Below are 18,018 nucleotides of genomic sequence, written 5' to 3'. Positions count from 1 at the left end.
GTCAAATGTCAATAATTTAAACTTAACAATATGCCTATTTTAATTTAAACTAAATTATTTGTATAGGTGTAAAAGTACTTAGTACTCAATCATATGGCTGTACCAGCTACTCAGGTAAATATTTCTTGTGCTTTTAAAGTTTTAAATGTATGTCATATGTAATATGAATTGACTGAAATGTCCATATAATAAGCATTAAACACCGTTGTTTGTTTCTAATTAGTTATATTTATATTAATTAATAAATCATTTTAGGTGAGTGTTGAATGCAGTTTGTTCGGTCTTAAGTTCATTTTGTCTGACTTAAGATCATCATTATCCTGTCAAATGTTGGAAGATATTTTGATAATACAAGAAAACCGCCAATAATTTATTAATGTACCTATATTATTTATTATTTAAATATAAGTTTGTTTGAATAATTATTAACTTCTATGTCACACAAATTGTATTATATCTTGTGAATTATACACCTAAACTAACACTAACTTATCAGTTAGCTCTTTGCTAAAACCCCTAGGAAATTCTACTTATTTCATAATTCTTGCACAACAGCTAGAGTGGATAATTATGCCAAAAATAACAGTAGAGTTTATTGAAAAAAAATGTAATTCTATATTTTTCTTTAAATTATAACATTTAACAAAAAATTAAAAATTAAAATAACGTTTAAAAATGTAATAATGTTAAAAGGAAAATATCGAATAACGTTAAACATTAAAACTGTATAACATTTCAACGTACAACAACGTTAAACTTAAATATGTATAACGTTTTAACATACAATAACGTTAAACATTAAAATTGTTTAACGTTTCAACGTACAATAACGTTAAACATTAAATATGTATAATGTTTAAATAGGAAATTTAATAATATTAATAATTGTATTTGAAAAAAAGAAATTATTTAAATACATGCATACAAATAACTTAGAACATAATATAAGCCATTATACAATATAAAATGTTGAATTTAATTCCTTAAATCATAATAAATTTTCAATTCTCTATGCCTTTGTTGCACAATTGTTCGTTTATCGGCCTTCATAGGACATATAGCACTCTTGGCAGTGATAACTGTCTGTAGTAAAATTTTCAAGCAAGCGTCAAGCACGGAATAGATGAAATGAAGAATGAAACAAGCAACGATACATTATCAATACACCTTGAAGAGGATAAATTATGATAAAAATGTATTGTTGAACATAAAATATTATAAACTAATTAAACAGTAGGTAATTGTAATTTTATAAAGTAAAAACTGTACAAGTATAACTTACAATTTTTCCCCGACTCATTTGTTTCAAATGAATAATTTGACTCCGAGTCAAGTGAAACATAGGAATGATCAGTATATGGACTGTTTATGGTGTTGTGTGAAATCATTTCCTTAGTTAGAAGCAAGTTACCTAACAAATGAATTTGTTGACATTAATGTTATGGGTAGAGTAGGTAATAATACATATGATAAATAAATAATATAATAATTACTTGGTGTTCTAGAATCCAATGGTAGAGCTAACACATTTGGAGAAGAGAGAATTGTTGTTTCACATTCTGCTGGAGTATTTGATATATTATTGTCAACAGTAGAACAAAAATCAAGTTTACGTGAAATGCTGCTGGAAGATGATGGTGTATCATCTAAAATATAATACAAACTATACAGTATATTTCATTTTCAAACATAATAAACAATCTTATATAAAAATGAAACTCACTTATAAAATGTCTTGGTATAGCATGACTATGAAGTCTATTTTGAAGATCATTTAAAAACATTTTTTGTTCAAAATGTTCGCCACACACCTTTAAGGATTTTTTTATGGAATCAACAGGAATTGTGATACCACAGTTTTCAATCCACTTGGCACGGCTATGATTAAGAATTATTTTTTAGTTTTATTACATTTTTCTATATAATGAATTTATTTTATTTTATCATACATAGGTACTTAGTTGGATCCCTCGGAAGCGAAAAATAACTAACGTTAGGATTTTGAGCCATTTTGTTTCGACAACCTGAATAAGAACATTTAATGTAATTCTTTGGAATATTTAATGTATTCATTGTAAAAATTAATACACCAATAACCACAAACAATTGACGAAAAAAAAATTCAATTAATGCAAATAACAATTAACACAAGCTCAGAATAATATGTGAAATTGTGAAAAATTAATTATGAAATAGCGATAGGCCAAGAGTATACACAAAAGTGATATCTGATAGACTAGTGTTCTCGTGTTCATTACAACTTAATTTCATAACCTAACAAATTTTCGGACAGCATAAATAAGAAGATGGCGGCTACCATCCCCACTACATGCAAAACGGGTTTTGCTTCAAGTGTCCTTTCTGATTTCATTTATTCTGTGGTTCTGGTCTAAACATTTTTAATAATATGGGTGTTATAATATTATTCCTTTTCCTGCACTTCATAATATTACTTTTCATTACATTCAATATTGCACATACTTTGTGCGGCTCGCTACTCGCTTATCGCTGGTTAGTCTGTATTATAGGGGTGGCCAAATCGCGGCTCGCATCTTAACGTAACATTAGACGTAAATTAACGTAAGAGCCAAGATTTAAAAAAAAAAAGTCATAATATATAATAATATTTTTTTTTTTACATCTTGGCTCTTCCATTTTTATTAATATATTTGGTGGCTCGCGAGTCTCTTCTCGCTGGCCTCCCCTAAAATAATATTTTATTATATTATTTTATTATTTTATTATAGACTCTATAATAATTAATACCTAATTAATATTACAGGAGTCTCTTAACTGTGGGCCATGTTTGGTCCACCAATAACCGATAAGTTTTTACAGGCCTGCTAAGCCCTGCTTACAGGCGGCAACTGCAACAATGAGCAAATAATCCAAAACTTAACTTTTTGAAAATAAAATATTATGATAATAATATCAACAATATTATATTACTTATATTTATATTATTTAAGATTTTTATGAATGATACAGGTATATTACACATTTAATATTATTAAACATAACTTACAAACTCGGCAGTCAAAAACTCGTTCTAGTATTTGGACGTTTCCCCCCACGGATTTTAGCACTACTGGACGTTTCTACACTTGACTGAGGAAGTTAAAATCAAACAAAATATATATATTTTCTTACACATAATAATAGGTTGAAAAATAGGTTTTTTTTATTAAACGTAAGGCTGGAAAATATGGCCATTGTTTGTGGGGGGGGGGGGGCAACGGTTGATCAAAAGAAACACGTTTGTATGTGTGGCAAGGGGTTCTAGCTAAAAGTCCTAGGTGGTCACCCATCCGGGAGCTAGCAACACCGGCCGATACGTACACTCAGAGCATTTCCGCAGTTGAGTGGGGGATAGTCTAATTGCACTTATAAATTTAATTTAAGTTATAAGTGCACTTATTACTTAAATTAAATGGTCGAAATGCACTCAGGTAAAAAAAAGGTATTGGTCGAACTGCACTCGGGTTCAAAAAAGGATTATCTACAAAAATGTTCAAAACATGAAGTTAACTGAAAAACTGTAAAACACTTTAATCATTGGAACACTAATTATTATTATTTGTACTTTTAAATTTTGTTGTACCTATATTATATTATTATGATGTATATAATACGATGTAATGATGTAAATAATTTCATTGAATAATATATTATATATTTTGTAATAATTACAAATATACTATAATATTATCTAATGAAATTATTTTTTGTAGAAATTATGAGAAAATTAATTATGACGTATTATATAATTATACATATTATAGAACAGATGTGTTCAAAAAATAGAAAATGTTTGGTTTTTCTTAAGATACAGTATTACAATCTACAATAAACCGGATACTCTGATATCAATAAAAGTTTAGATTAATGTGGCTTAGGTATACGAATATTTAACAGTAGGTACCTAATTCTATTTTATTTTTAGTACTATGTACTACTTAGTTCACGCTTTTCCTTCGCTATGTGTAGATGTCGTATATTTTAGAAATTATTAAAAGTGAACGAGACCGTGACTTAATTGTGAATCAAAATAATTATACATTTTATAGAGATAAACATATTAATGATAAATGAGGGTGTTACATGGCGTTATTTATACTCATCGTGGTTGTCTTTCAAAACTGTGTGTTATAATGATAGTTCTACAGTTATTTTTCGATGTGAGTTAATACATGAACACAAAAAATCGTGTAATTTACCTCGAAAAATTATTTCAAAATCAGCTGACCAAGGTATATATAAACAATTAAATATTATTGGAGAAGAAATTGTTAACGCTCCTACTGCAGAATTAACAAAATTATTAAATAATCATCGAAAAAAAAATATTATTTCGAATCGAATCGAATACGAAAAAATACATATCATGAACATCGAAAAAACTATCCGATTTTACCAAAATGACACACGGTACTATATTAACAAATTACAATTTAAAACAAATATTGATGCAAGTTTTTTAATAGATAACAATTCTGCATACATCATAACATTTTCAACCAAAAAAAATTTAAAATATATATTTGGAAAAATTATTATTTTTGCGGATGGCACTTTTTTACATTACCCAGAGTTTTTTTTTATCAAATGTTTACACTGCATACAGCTCACTATAATTATTATTATATACCATTAATCTTTGCTTTGCTTCTAAATAAAACTGTAGATACGTATAAAAACATGTTTCAATTAATCTGTGATAAGTGCAATGAATTAGGTTTCATATTTATGGCAAATTTATTTGTAGCGGAACAATCAATTCATAATTCTGTCTATGAAATGATTCTTAAGTAATTGGTTTTAGATTAAAATGTAATAAACTCATTAATTTATAGATTAAAAACAGTATTAATAATTTACTAAAAATTTCAAATGTTTATATTTCTTATGTTTTTAATATTAAAATGATGAAAATCTCTATTCAAACCAAAAGAAATACATTGTTGATTCAAATTGGTCATATGTGATATTGTTAAATCTATAATAGTCTTATGTTCATAGGCGTGCGCAGACATTTGTGGCAGGGTGGGCCAAGTCAATAAAAATTAAGAAACCTGAACTCTGATGGAAGAAATAATTAAAATATTACATACTTTAATTTGCTTACTCATAATCACCCACTATTTAAGGCACAAATCATTCATATTATGATAAAAAACAGAAACATATTTTTTAAAATTTAAATTAGAAATATTTTAATTGTCAACACAGTTTTAAATTTTAAATAAATACAATTTTGCAATCTGTAATGGTAATATGTTATCAATTTTATTTTTAAAGACATTTAATTAATTATTATTTATTATCATTGAGTATCAATTTTTCACATACCTATATTTAATGTTTTATGATTTAAAAAATCAAAAATCGTGATGTTTAGATCATGTACTACTATGTGTACAAATTTCGGTACGTCTCGGAGGGTGGGCCACGGCCCACCTGGCCCCCCTTGTGCGCACGCTCATGCTTATGTTCTAAGCGGAGCGAATAATCTATAGTGGTTTTATAATTATGTTTATTTAATTTTGTTATGTTAAATGCATAGGTACATTGGAAATCTAAAATATTTGTATAACCCCCTTCCAAAAAAAGATTAAAAATACCGCATTTCTTTGCCCCTTTGACCTTACGCTAGGTATTAATGTAAAACGATGTTTAAAACATTATCTCGACAATTATTAATGAAAACAATATTAAATAAATAAATGATGTGTGTACTTAAGTAAGTTGAACGTTCAATGTTCAATGTCATCATATAATTTTCTATAGGTAGGTACCTACACCAATATTTAATATTATAATATGCATACATATATGTCTGTCCGTTCTATGTGTGGCCTGCACTATAATAGATATATACTAAAAATGGTCAAACCCTACCTACACGTTTCCATAAAAAAATATACATTGATTCATGTACTATAATGTTATTTTAATTTTACAACAGTGTCTGTTTCTGAGAAAATATTCGCGGAAAAAAAAACTTTTTAAATCAATTATACATGTAAATGTATTTAAAATGTAATAAAATAATATTGAAAAACAGTATATTATAGATTTTAATAAATAATATATTAAGTACATCCTATAAATTAATAAAATCAAAATTATTTTAGATTCATAGCGAATTAATGTTCCCAGTAATTTTCAAAAGCGCCGTGAAAAATTAAGGAAAAATGGTAATTTCTACGCAAAATCGATTTTGGTTTTCGGTGTAACTCTAAAACAAATGAACGCATATACATGAAATATTCACTGGTTGTTTATATTCACATTTTCTATAGACGATAAAATTTTCAAAAATTTTGATTTGTTTTGAACTGTTTAGGGACATTTTCAGTTTCCAATTTTATTAGTTTTTTTTGTCTATGAATGTCAATAAAACTTTATTTGTTGGGTAAAAAAGCTTGAAGATTTAATACAAGGCTCCATCTATATTGTTACAATGACATTTAAAAAATATTAAAAATCTTAAGTCACAGTTTTTTGTTTATAAGCATTTAAAGTTTAAATCTTGACAAAATACGGAAAAATCACGAAAATTTGCAAATTATTTTGAATTAAGAATTCATCAAAATTGTTCTTTTTAAATTTAGGATTTTAAAATGTAATACATGATTCTTCATAAGTTTGTCTACCGTTATCAAAAAAAAAAAAAAAAAATGTCTGCAAACAAATAAAATTAAATTTTTATGAGCGTTCAAAGTTCATATTTTTACAAGATTGGATATTCACTCGATTTCTGATGTAGCGATTTAATAACTGTAGATACCTGAATGTTTATATTTTCATTTTCTATACACCATAACATTTTGAAATTATTTTGACACTTTTTGAGTTGTTACAGGCATAATCGTCAATTTTCAATTTTTTTGGTTTTTTTTTCTATAATTATCAATAAAATGTTATTTGATGGATAAAAAAGTGTAAAAATGTAATACAAGGATCCTGATATATTTTTATAATAGCAGTTGAAAAATATTAAAAATACATAGGCACAATTTATTTTCATGAGCATTTTAAGTTCAAATTATCAAATTTAAAATTTAATAATTATTTTGTAGTTAAAAATGTATACTAAATTATGAACTTTTATAGTTAAGGATTGAAAAATATAAAACAAGGTTCGATGTAAATAGTTTTTATATTATATATATATTATAATAATTAATAAGTCTATACCTATGTAGGTATAGTCAGTGTTTGTCAAGTTCCTTATAAAAAGTGTCGTATATTGTAGACAGACGTCACTATAATGTACACATAATATAGGTGGGAACATTTTTATTATAAATTGTTGACATAGGTCAGGCCAATGAAGCAAGATGTGCTGAGGCAGCAATAATTATATTACTATATAACACCGCCGTACGCGCAGGCACGGGAGTCCGTTGTCGCTGGTGTTACGGCGAGGACGTAGGTACGACGATTGTACGAGTAATTCGGCAGTCGTGGTATAGACTAAGTATTTTAAATAATTGAATTGAATTATTTATGTTTGTTTTATATTTTAATAAAAGTGTTTCCGACCCGAAAATTATGTTTTGTTTGAGTAGCCACGCAATTCTACGTACGCTTTAAATCCGATCTGTAACCGGTTAATTTATGGTCGTTGAAAATTGAAAGTCTAAACAGTAAGGTAGCGATATCGACGTCTAGAGAGCCAAACTGTAACCGGTTAATTTATGGTCTTTTGGTTGCTCAAGTGTCGATAGAGGTATATCACTGGAAAGTGCATAATATACGACAAAAGGAATTCGTTCTGTTCTTTGTTCCTTAAAAAAAAAGAATTCGTTCCATTATCGTTCTATTGGAAAATGAACGAGTTCCTTTTTTAGTTCCAAATAAAATAAAAATTCTTAATTAATCATTTGTTTTTTTCTTCATATTTTAGATTCTGAGTGGAACGATGAATGTATTGATTTTACAATGATGTGAGTTTTATTTTTATTTTTTTATTAATTTTTTTATTTATTTTTTATGTGTCTGTGTACACGATAAGTAGTCGAAATAATGCTACGATTTTCAACTTCAGTACCTTGTTCGATCAGAAAGTGAATATCGTTGGTGCATTGGAAAGGTCAAAATTTAAATTCCCAGTAATTTTCAAAAGCGCCGAGAAAAACCAAAGAAAAATTAAGGAAAAACGGGAATTTTTACGCAAAATCGATTTTTCACAAAATTGAATTTGGTTTTTGGTGTAACCTTAAAAAAATGACCATAGATACATGAAATTTTGACTGAATGTTTATATTAGCATTTTCTATACACCATAACATTTTCAAAATATTTTGACTTATTTTGAGCTCTTTACGAACATTGTCAGTTTTCATTTTTTTTTAGTTTTTTTTCTAAAAATATCAATAAAATTTTATTTGTTGATTAAAAAAGCTTGAAAATTTAATAAAATGCTCCTAGTATATTGTTTCAAAAGCAGATGAAAAATATTAAAAATCGTTAGTCACAGTTTTTTTTTATAAGCATTTAAAGTTCAAAAAATGACAAAATATGGAAAAATCACGCAAATTATTTCGAGTTAGAAATTCATAAAAATTTTTCTTTTTAAATCTAAGATATGAAAATGTAATACAAACCTTATAAGATTATCTACCTTTATCAAACAAAAAATATCTATAAGAAAGTCAAATTAAATTTTTATGATCGTTTGAAATTCAAATTTTTACAACATTGGATATTCACTCGATTTCTCATGTAGCGATTTCCTTATTTTGTTGTAATTCAAAAATGAATAACTGCATAGATATATGAAAATTTTACTGAATGTTTATATTAGTATTTTCTATACACCATAAAATTTTGAAAATAATTTGACACTTTTTGAGCTGTTTACGGACATTTTCAGTTTTAAATTTTTTTAGTTTTTTTTTCTATAAATATCAATAAAGTTTTATCTGTTGGGCCAAAAAGTGTATAAATTTAATACAAAGCTCCTGATATATTGTTACAATATCAGTTGAAAAATATTAAAAATACATAGGCACAATTTTTTTTTATAAGCATTTAAAGATCAAATTGTAATTTGAAAAATTATTTTGTAGTTAAAAATTGATAAAATGTTCAATTTTTGTATCTAAGGATTGAAAATTTAAAACAAGATTCCACGTAAGTAATTAATTCTGTTACCAAAAAATCTAAAAAATACATTTACACAGTTTATTTTTATAGTCATTTTAAGTACAAATTTGGACGAAATTACATATTAAAAACCTAGGATAACTATTTTAGTTATTTTGTTGTGATTGTATAATATTATTCGTGGGTACTTGAAACTTCTAAAGTATACTATTATATATCTATGATAGTACAACGGATTTTTGTTGATGTATAACGCGTTATAAGTACCTAATAGATATTATGATATGATTAATTTGGAATTTATTATAGGTACCTATTATAGGTCAATTTTTTTTAAATACTATAGACTATAATATAATATTATGTCTTATACCTAGACTGACATACCGTCTCCGCTCAGAATCGTTTTTCTTATACAATGATATTATATCATTGAATTCAAATTTAATACCATCCATTATACAGTGACCCACTTGTAACCTACTGTACAGCAGAGCGAAATCCACTTACCCACCTTTTTTTAATTTTAATTTATAATATATAACTACAAGTAGGTACTAGGTACATATTTTGGAACTCGCGTCGTATGCTACTACCTGTACTTTGATCGCGTTATATGTTATCTACCTTTCGGGTGATATCTACTTTGTACGGAGACCACGATTAAAGATATTTAATCGTGACGGAGACTAATATTGCAGGTATAACCGTATAATTATAAACATCAATAATACACACTAGTACACTACACTCTACAGCCTATACTTTACAGTTTACACATATCATAGTATATTTATTTTTTATTAAATCAAAATGGAACATTTTATTGACTTTTATAGATATGTTATTTACAATGACGAATCTTGCACTAATTTTTTAAAACAACGTGGTGTTTTGCCCACTGCTAAAGTATGCCAAAAAGTTAATTCAAATAATGAAGTATGTGGAGGGGCCCTTAAGGAGTATATGAAGAACACTCGCAAACGTGATGGAGAAGGTTATTAAAGAAAAATGCTTACGTTGTCAGAAGAAAGGATGCCAAACATTTCAGTCCATCAGAAAACAGAATAAATTCTTTACTTATGTCGACGTAAACGGAATAAACAACAGTGGTCTAAGTTTGTGTCACATAGTGGAGTTAGTTTGGTATTGGTGTAATGAAGTGAACGTAACAAATACTGCAAAATGGACCGGCAGAGCAAGACATACTGTATTACTGTTACAGATTGGTTTAATTTATGCCGAGACGTTTGCGTTGATCAATTTGAACGCCGTTCAAAAATGGGAGGAACCGGTGTAATAGTCCAAATTGACGAGTCGTTATTCCAAGGGAAACGTTTAAGTATCACCGAGGACGTCTGTGTGTAGGCGATCGTACGCCTGCTACCGTAATAACTCGTACTTTACCCGTCTCATCTGATGTTGAATCTGATAGTTCTGATGACTCTGAACCTGTTTACAAAAATTATGGGTCACGAGTACAGACTACAGGGGCCATGGAAAAAAGTTCTTTAATGTAATAATGCCCAGATACCCAGACGACACCTAAAATCTATACATTGCGGGGTGGAAAATTGTTGATAACATACAACGCCAACACACAATTTATTGTGGTAGATACATTTTTCAAGTAGATAGCATACGACGTGAGTTCCCATATTTTATATGTTTATATAATATATTATTATACATTTTGAGATTTTCTTCAAAATTAAATTTTTGGCTAACGTATGCCGATTGTCTTAACGTCGATACTCGATAACGATCACTAATTATAGCAATTTACATTATACACATTAAAAAATATATCTTAATTTAAATTTTTACATACTTATATGTGTAAATTATTGAAACTAGAAAGGAACGAACAATTTTGTTATTTTTCCTTAAAAAAAAGAACTAGTTCATTTTCTCGTTCTTTTTTTATAAAAAAGAATTCGTTCCTTTTGGAACTAGTTCCTTCCAAACCTGGGTATAGTAGGTACCTATAGGTATAGTACTTTCAGCCTAAATCAACATACCGTTACTATAAAGTCCTGGATCAGACTGCAATCGGTAAATATACAAAAAAAATACTATGTATAGTTATATAATGCAATTTTTTTCGGTGGATTTTTTATCCGTTGGCTTTTTTTCCGTTTATTGCTAGGCTATGTATTGATGTATTATATATATATTTTTCACTATTCAAATGGGGAATTTGACATCCAAAATGTTTCTTTTATTAGTTACATACACAGGCTTAGTAAAAAATAGTATTTTAAGTACCTAGGTACCAAGGTAAAAATGTAGGTACTTACCTATTATAAATGAAAATTATTATACGGTGTGCATAATTTACAAAGCTGGGCAGTAACTAGTTAAAAAGTTAAAAGCTAAGTTAAAAGTTACTTTTTTTGATAACTTTTAACTTAACTCGTTAAAAAAAAATAGAATGTAGTTTTTATAAATAATTGTAGCTTAACTTAGTTATTTTGTTAAAATGAAAGTTATTTGTAAAAAGTTATTTACGAATTTTCCTATTAATTATTATGATTTATGTGATTAATGAACTGTATATTATTTGCATTGATATATCTGAAAACGGCGACGGAGGTATATCTACCGACGATTGTAGGTATGTATATTATTGTATTTATTACTATATACTATTATAGTGAATATGGATTATTATTATTTATTTATTACTTATTTGGAATATAACTAGGAAGTTTGTATTTTCTATGAAATGACAACGGTTATGACTTATGATGTAATGTTACATTGTTACTGGTGTACTGTGTACATTGATAAGTAGGTAATAACTAATAATACAATTTCCAGAACGGACCTAATTAGTAATTTCTGATACGGTGATACCGTGTTTTCTACAAGCTACACTCTACATTCTTTTAATATTATATTGGGATATAAAGAAAATAATATATAAAAATTAATTGTTGTCAACTTTATAACTTTATAAGTCTCTACATTGTATAATATATTAATATCAGTTTATGCAGTAGTGTGTCAACTGGTGTGACTATGAGGATTCCAAGTTGCAACAGTGTAAGAAAAGGGTCTATAGCAGATCATAATTTTGAAAAAACATCGTTATTAAAATTCAATAAGTATTTCTTATAATCATTTATATATATTATATAATTTATATTTTAAATGTAAGGTACAGCTATAACAAGTATTTATAAAATAATATAGTCTGTGCATTTGTTATTAATTTGTTTTACTTTATACCAAAACTATTTATTTTCCTCCGACGAGATAAAAAAACGTTTATGAGTAAGTTATAGGTACTTAAAAAAATAAAAGTACCTAACTTAACTTTTAACTTAACTTAGTTATTATTTTCATGAAAATTTGTAACTTAGCTTAGTTACTCAAATTCAGTAACTTTATAAAACTAACTTTAACTTAGCTTAGTTATTTTTTATTTTAGGGTAACTTAACTTTAACTAGTTAAAAGAATTGGTTAACTTGCCCAGCTTTATTAATTTATACCTATAGTACAATTTTGTGCATGTTCTTCTCCCAACCCCTATATAATAGTAAAATAAAAAACCCAAAATCCATAGTGTATTTAAAAATAATTAAATTATGAACCATAATGCGTTAATATGATGATACACTAGAAAGAATCTATCAAATAAATGCCCGTATGGCCGTATGTGAGTATATTGAAGTACCTACCTATAGGCTATAGGTACTAGGTGGTTAGGTAGTTATATAGACTTTACGTATACAATTATTAAGATGGACAGAATCAGAGTGTTTATAAACACCTAGGTACGATTTCGGATTTACTGTCTTAAACCGTTAGAGTGGAGTGTGAGGTGTGGGAGGAAATGCTAATGAATATGATTTTCAATATATTATATTAAAATAGTGTTTATAATATATTATAATAATGCGTGGACGAACGATTTTATTTTAAAACGTTGTGACGTATTTTCGTATAGAGCACGACATCTAATTCACGTTGTCCTGCAACGACCGGCGATCGCGGTCAGGCTGCGATTCGACAGTGCCGGTCGAGGGTGATAGTGACAGCAGGACCGTTGGCGCGGCGACCGCAGCCGTAGCCACTAGGTCTGCCTGCACTCGGTCCTCCACCGCATGCAGGTCATCTTCATCGACAGCCTGTGCAACGAGCGCTGGCGCCACCTGGTCTTCGGCGGACCCTGCATACGACTCACCACCGTTCTCTTGTATCCATATGGTCAAATTGTCGCGGATAAGGCGCAGGATGAGCGTCGAGTCGTCGTACATGGAATCATCGATGGCGTCTATCTCGGCCACGGCCTCATCGAACGCGTGCTTGGCCACGTCGTGGCCCTGCCGGCGCTGTTGGCACACCTGGTACAGAAACACAGAGTAGTTGAGCATGAGCCCGAGCCGGATTGGATCGATGGGCCGGAGGTTCTTCCGGCCCAACCGGTCAGCTCGCTCGTAGGCGGCCTTGGACATGGCCACCACCTCAGCCCGGTCGCCCGGGTCGTCGATGACCTCGGCCGCGTACCGGTGGTAGTCGGCGCTCAGCTTCCAGTAGAACACGCCGGTGGCTGGGTCCGAGGCCTCCGGCTGGTCGGACGTCAGCCAGCTGTCGACCACTGTCAGCACCTCGGTGCATAGCGCACGCAACTCTTCGTCAATGCGCGCGCGGTAATGGCGCGCCACCGCGGCCTCCCATGACGTGATGCCGTCCTTCTGCTCGACTGTCACCAGTGTCCGCCTGGACGAGCGTTTAGTGTCCAGCACGTGCTTGTACGCCGCCGCCAACATGTTGTCCTCGTCCTTGGTCATGGGTACCCCGCACTCAGCCACCTGCTTCATGTACCGGGCCATGTCCTCGAATCGGTTAGCCTCCTGCGCTAGCTTCGCCTTCCACAGGCACTTTTCCTTCGTTTCCATTGCTGGCATCTGTTCCACGTCCATTTTTCCGGTGTGATTGCGCGTGTAAGGATATACGTAATGTTTTGTGTGTGCTCTATCAGTTGTTGACCTTGATAGGAAATTGTATATTCCTATCTGCTGTCGGGTGTATGTTTAAGATTTGTGCGTGTGACTGTATCTCACTGATAGACTTACTCGTACGTGAAAGGAGTGTGTTGATTTGTAAAAAAAAAGAAATTCAATTTAAAAAAAACACTCGTGTGTGTAACGAAATGATTGTTTATTACTCAGCAACGAAAAAAAAATTTGTACGTCTATATTATATTAAAGGCACTAAGCAAGTAATCGATCATACATATTAATATATTATAATAATTAATACAAGTGTTTATGAACATGATAACATTATTCGCTGTTAAATATTTTATTAGATAGGGTTACATAAAATGTAATATAAAGCAGTGATTTATTAAATTTCATAAAAAATACAAATCAAGAAAGAAAATCTATACCTAATAGGTAATATACCTACTAATAGGTACTTATAGTAATTTAATACTATACACGTTTCAGTAACTGATAATGAAGTGATTTAATGAGAGGGGGGAGGGGGATCAGACTACGTCTTATAAATGTACAACATAATATTACATAAGTGCAAATTTGTGTTTAACAGAACTAATAATTATTTATTGTAAGCACGTAGGGCCCATATTACAATTATAGTCAAACAAGGTTAAACCGCAGAATTCGGCTGGTAAAATCAGTGGGTCAAGCGCAGGCGCGGATCTAGAAATGAAAAAAGGGGTGGGGGGCTAAAGTACAAAAAGTACTTTGTACGAAGTCTTTCTTATATTTGAAATATCTTAAGTACCGAAGTCCTAGTCTAAGGGTCTAAAAGTAATATATTATTATAATATATAATATATAAGTATATACACGTCCAAAGGGGGGAGGGCTAAAGCCCTTTAGACCCCCCCTCCTTGGATCCACGCCTGGTCAAGTGTAGCAAAGGTTTAAACTATGATTGTAAAACGGGCCCTTAGCTTACTTTAAATGCTTACATGTTGGAGTGAATTTACTTATTATTAAACTTAAAAGTCAAAACATTACCTATGCATATGTGATGGTTTTGTTTGTTGATTTAAATAAATAACATGTTATATGAGTTATAAATAACATGTTTTCTGTCACTGTTTCAACATTTTCATAATTCGTAAACAATTAACATAGGACATAGATAATGTTCTTAATTTTAAGTTTGATATTAAATCAATTCACTCTAATTCTAATACTAAAGCTATAATTACAAAATTGGTTCTTCTGTAGGTACCTATACAAATTTTCTAAGTTGTTAGTTTGTGAGAAGACATCACAAGCTGGTGTATAACTAAAATATATCATGTATGTGTAATAAAAAAAACTTGAACCATATTATTGGGTGGGGATACCCCACTGTTAATACAATAATATTATAACTTAGTTGATAAATGTAACTAAGTGGGTATTTACATAATATATTAGACATACTTCTACATTTATAGATCATCAAATTAACATTTTATATTCGTTTTAGTATATTAGTATAAATGTTTCAATTCTATTTAAAGAAAAATACTCCTTAATGGGGCTGATCACCTCCTACCATCCTCCTCCCAATGGATCAGCTGAATTTTATTCTTTGCGCCCATGATGTATTTTAATTAAAAGGATGCCACACTTTTACTTGTGTTATCACTTATCACCATCTTATAAATAATAATATACATAGTACTACATAGCATTTTGTATTCATCAGAACCAATTTTTTGTTGATGGCTTTAATATTATAGTGAATTGACCAAATATCAAGGTAAAAATATAATCTAATACAACTCATAGGATTTTATTGATACTTTAAAAATAAATAAATGTCTATGCGATATTCTACATAATATTGTTGGTAGATATTTCACTATAATTTAAAAACTAGAAATATAAAATATAATATATTTAAATATAAATTATATATTTAAATTTAAATATAATATATTTATAAATTATAATATATTATAATTTAAATCAAGAATTAACATAAAGTTTATAGGTACCATTTTAACTTAAGTGCTATACTCATATTTCTTTTCTCTACTTTGTTTAAATAATTTTTAATAATTAGTCTTGATATATATTATCATATTTTTGAATTAAATTAGAATATATCTAGCTTATAAAAAAGTTGAAGTATCAGAAACTTTCAAGATTAAAATATTGACAGTCTGTTGTTTAAACTTGTTAAGAAATATAAATACATTAAAGTCATAAAGGATATAAAAACAATATTGGCAGAAAAAAAAAGTGATACATATTAAACGCATAATCATGCATACATAATATATATATAAAAGGAAATTAATTAAACATATTATAATGGTTAAGAGTCAGAAAAACGTTTATTCTAATTTACTCTTAAATTGATAAATTATCAGTTAGGTATCACTATTTGTATTAATAAATATTAAATATACAATATAATATGTTTAATATAATATATGTTGTTGTATAATATCTATTTTGTTATAAAATGTAATAGTATTAATAATATAAGGCCATAAAAATTAATTAATATAATAAACACTACACTTAGTATAGAGTCATAGAGGTCTGTACATAAATTATTCAATATAATTATAACTAATTCTAAAATGGGTATACAGTAAAATGGGGTAACTTTGATAATTTTTAACTGTTTAATGACAATTTAACTTTTTATTTTATGGATAACTTCTGTAGTTTTAAAAATTAAATATTAGTTACAGCTAGTTATGATCAATATTTTAATGACTTAATTTTTAAATTTCTGAAGTTATCTTTTGAGATATCAATCTTTTTAATGTGATATCAAAGTAACCCCATTTTATGAAAAAAATTTAATCATGGTAGTCTGGTGAATAAAAATATATAGGTATCAAAGTTACCCCATTCTGCAGCAGTAAAATAAATGTTAAGGATAGGTTTATACAATAATTAACTAATTATTTCTCAATAGTATTCAGTCATTTATAAAATAAATGAGTTAATGTTAAAAAAAAAATTATAAAAATATTGGTAATTATATAATTTAATCAGTAGGTATGTATAGAAATGTATAATTATATGATTAGGGAGAATAAAAATACAGATGTGGGTGTCATACAATTGTTTATTTATAATTTTAAATTAATCTTGATAACTATGGAGGTCGGAAAGACATAAAAAATGCTTCAAGTTAAACCTCTTTGATATAAATGACATAATTAAAATTTTAAAGTTACATATTATTACAATAAAGAGGGTTTCCTTAATACGAGAGTAAGCCATTATTTTGGTTTGATCACTAGGGTAAATTTCGTCCAATTCGTAAGTTATGATCAACCAAACAATTGACAAACACCAACATTTATGTTTCTATAATTTTTTTTTAATTTTTATAAATTCCATTTTGATTAAAACTGTTTATTGGAAATATTGAATTCTGAGACAAAGTAATTGAATTGTTAGTTATTGTGCACTACTGTATAAATTGTCATTGAATTGAAAATTAACTGTAAGTACATTTTTAAATTAATATTTATTTATTTATTTTATCATCCTTCAATCTTAAAAGAATCATTTAATTTCATTTAAGTTCTAGAAATGCATTCATAAAAAAATATGATAATGTTATCTTTAAAATATTTTAATTACAATTATGTATTATGCATGATAAATATAACTAAAATACTCTAAATATTACATTTGGGTATAGATTTAAACATTTTTCTATATACCACATTTGTATTTATTTAATATAGTTGCACGAATAGAGAAGTGAGATACTTGAGTAATATGAATAATATCCAATAATGTCCATAATATTTTAATAAATATATGGTTTTTTAACAAGTAACATTTTTTTCCATATGTATATCAAATTATATTGTAAGGTGAATATTATGTATCAACAATTGATAACTATTATTATATATTTGTTGTAAAAAAAAAGTACTAATGTTA

At 28.6% G+C, this 18,018-nt stretch overlaps 2 protein-coding genes across 3 annotated transcripts; both read right to left on the bottom strand.

The window, feature by feature from the left end:
- Nucleotides 1-923: 923 nt before the first annotated feature.
- Nucleotides 924-2,526, bottom strand: LOC100572162. Of its 2 annotated transcripts, none has more exons than XM_016806773.2 (5): nucleotides 1,958-2,526; nucleotides 1,724-1,878; nucleotides 1,494-1,646; nucleotides 1,283-1,411; nucleotides 924-1,167 (listed from the first exon to the last, which is right to left on the bottom strand). In XM_016806773.2, exons 1-5 carry the CDS (start codon nucleotides 2,071-2,073, stop codon nucleotides 1,109-1,111), a joined length of 612 nt encoding a protein of 203 aa, XP_016662262.1. In that variant the 5' UTR covers nucleotides 2,074-2,526; the 3' UTR covers nucleotides 924-1,108. The 2 variants fall into 2 exon arrangements, with proteins under 2 accessions (XP_016662262.1, XP_003246453.1); XM_003246405.4 differs by having other exon boundaries at nucleotides 1,950-2,519.
- A 10,554-nt stretch (nucleotides 2,527-13,080) lies between these two features.
- LOC103310212 (14-3-3-like protein) lies at nucleotides 13,081-14,046 on the bottom strand. Its single transcript, XM_008187718.2, has one exon. The coding sequence runs from the start codon at nucleotides 14,044-14,046 to the stop codon at nucleotides 13,081-13,083; it is 966 nt and encodes a 321-aa protein (XP_008185940.1).
- Between the last annotated feature and the right edge of the window lie 3,972 nt (nucleotides 14,047-18,018).

The sequence above is a fragment of the Acyrthosiphon pisum genome, chromosome X (assembly GCF_005508785.2).
Source record: "Acyrthosiphon pisum isolate AL4f chromosome X, pea_aphid_22Mar2018_4r6ur, whole genome shotgun sequence".
Taxonomy (NCBI): domain Eukaryota; kingdom Metazoa; phylum Arthropoda; class Insecta; order Hemiptera; family Aphididae; genus Acyrthosiphon; species Acyrthosiphon pisum.
Note: the sequence above shows the minus strand (reverse complement) of the source record. Positions and strands in the feature narration are given on the sequence as shown.

Bases quoted from the DNA above. Each gene is read 5' to 3' on its own strand.
- LOC100572162 (XM_016806773.2), bottom strand. From the start codon at position 2,073: ATGAATACATTAAATATTCCAAAGAATTACATTAAATGTTCTTATTCA. The intron at 1,879-1,957 runs GTACCTATGTAT...TCTTAATCATAG, and splicing joins CTTCCGAGGGATCCAACTAA to CCGTGCCAAGTGGATTGAAA. The intron at 1,412-1,493 runs GTAATTATTATA...TTCATTTGTTAG, and splicing joins ATTGGATTCTAGAACACCAA to GTAACTTGCTTCTAACTAAG.
- LOC103310212 (XM_008187718.2), bottom strand. From the start codon at position 14,046: ATGGACGTGGAACAGATGCCAGCAATGGAAACGAAGGAAAAGTGCCTG.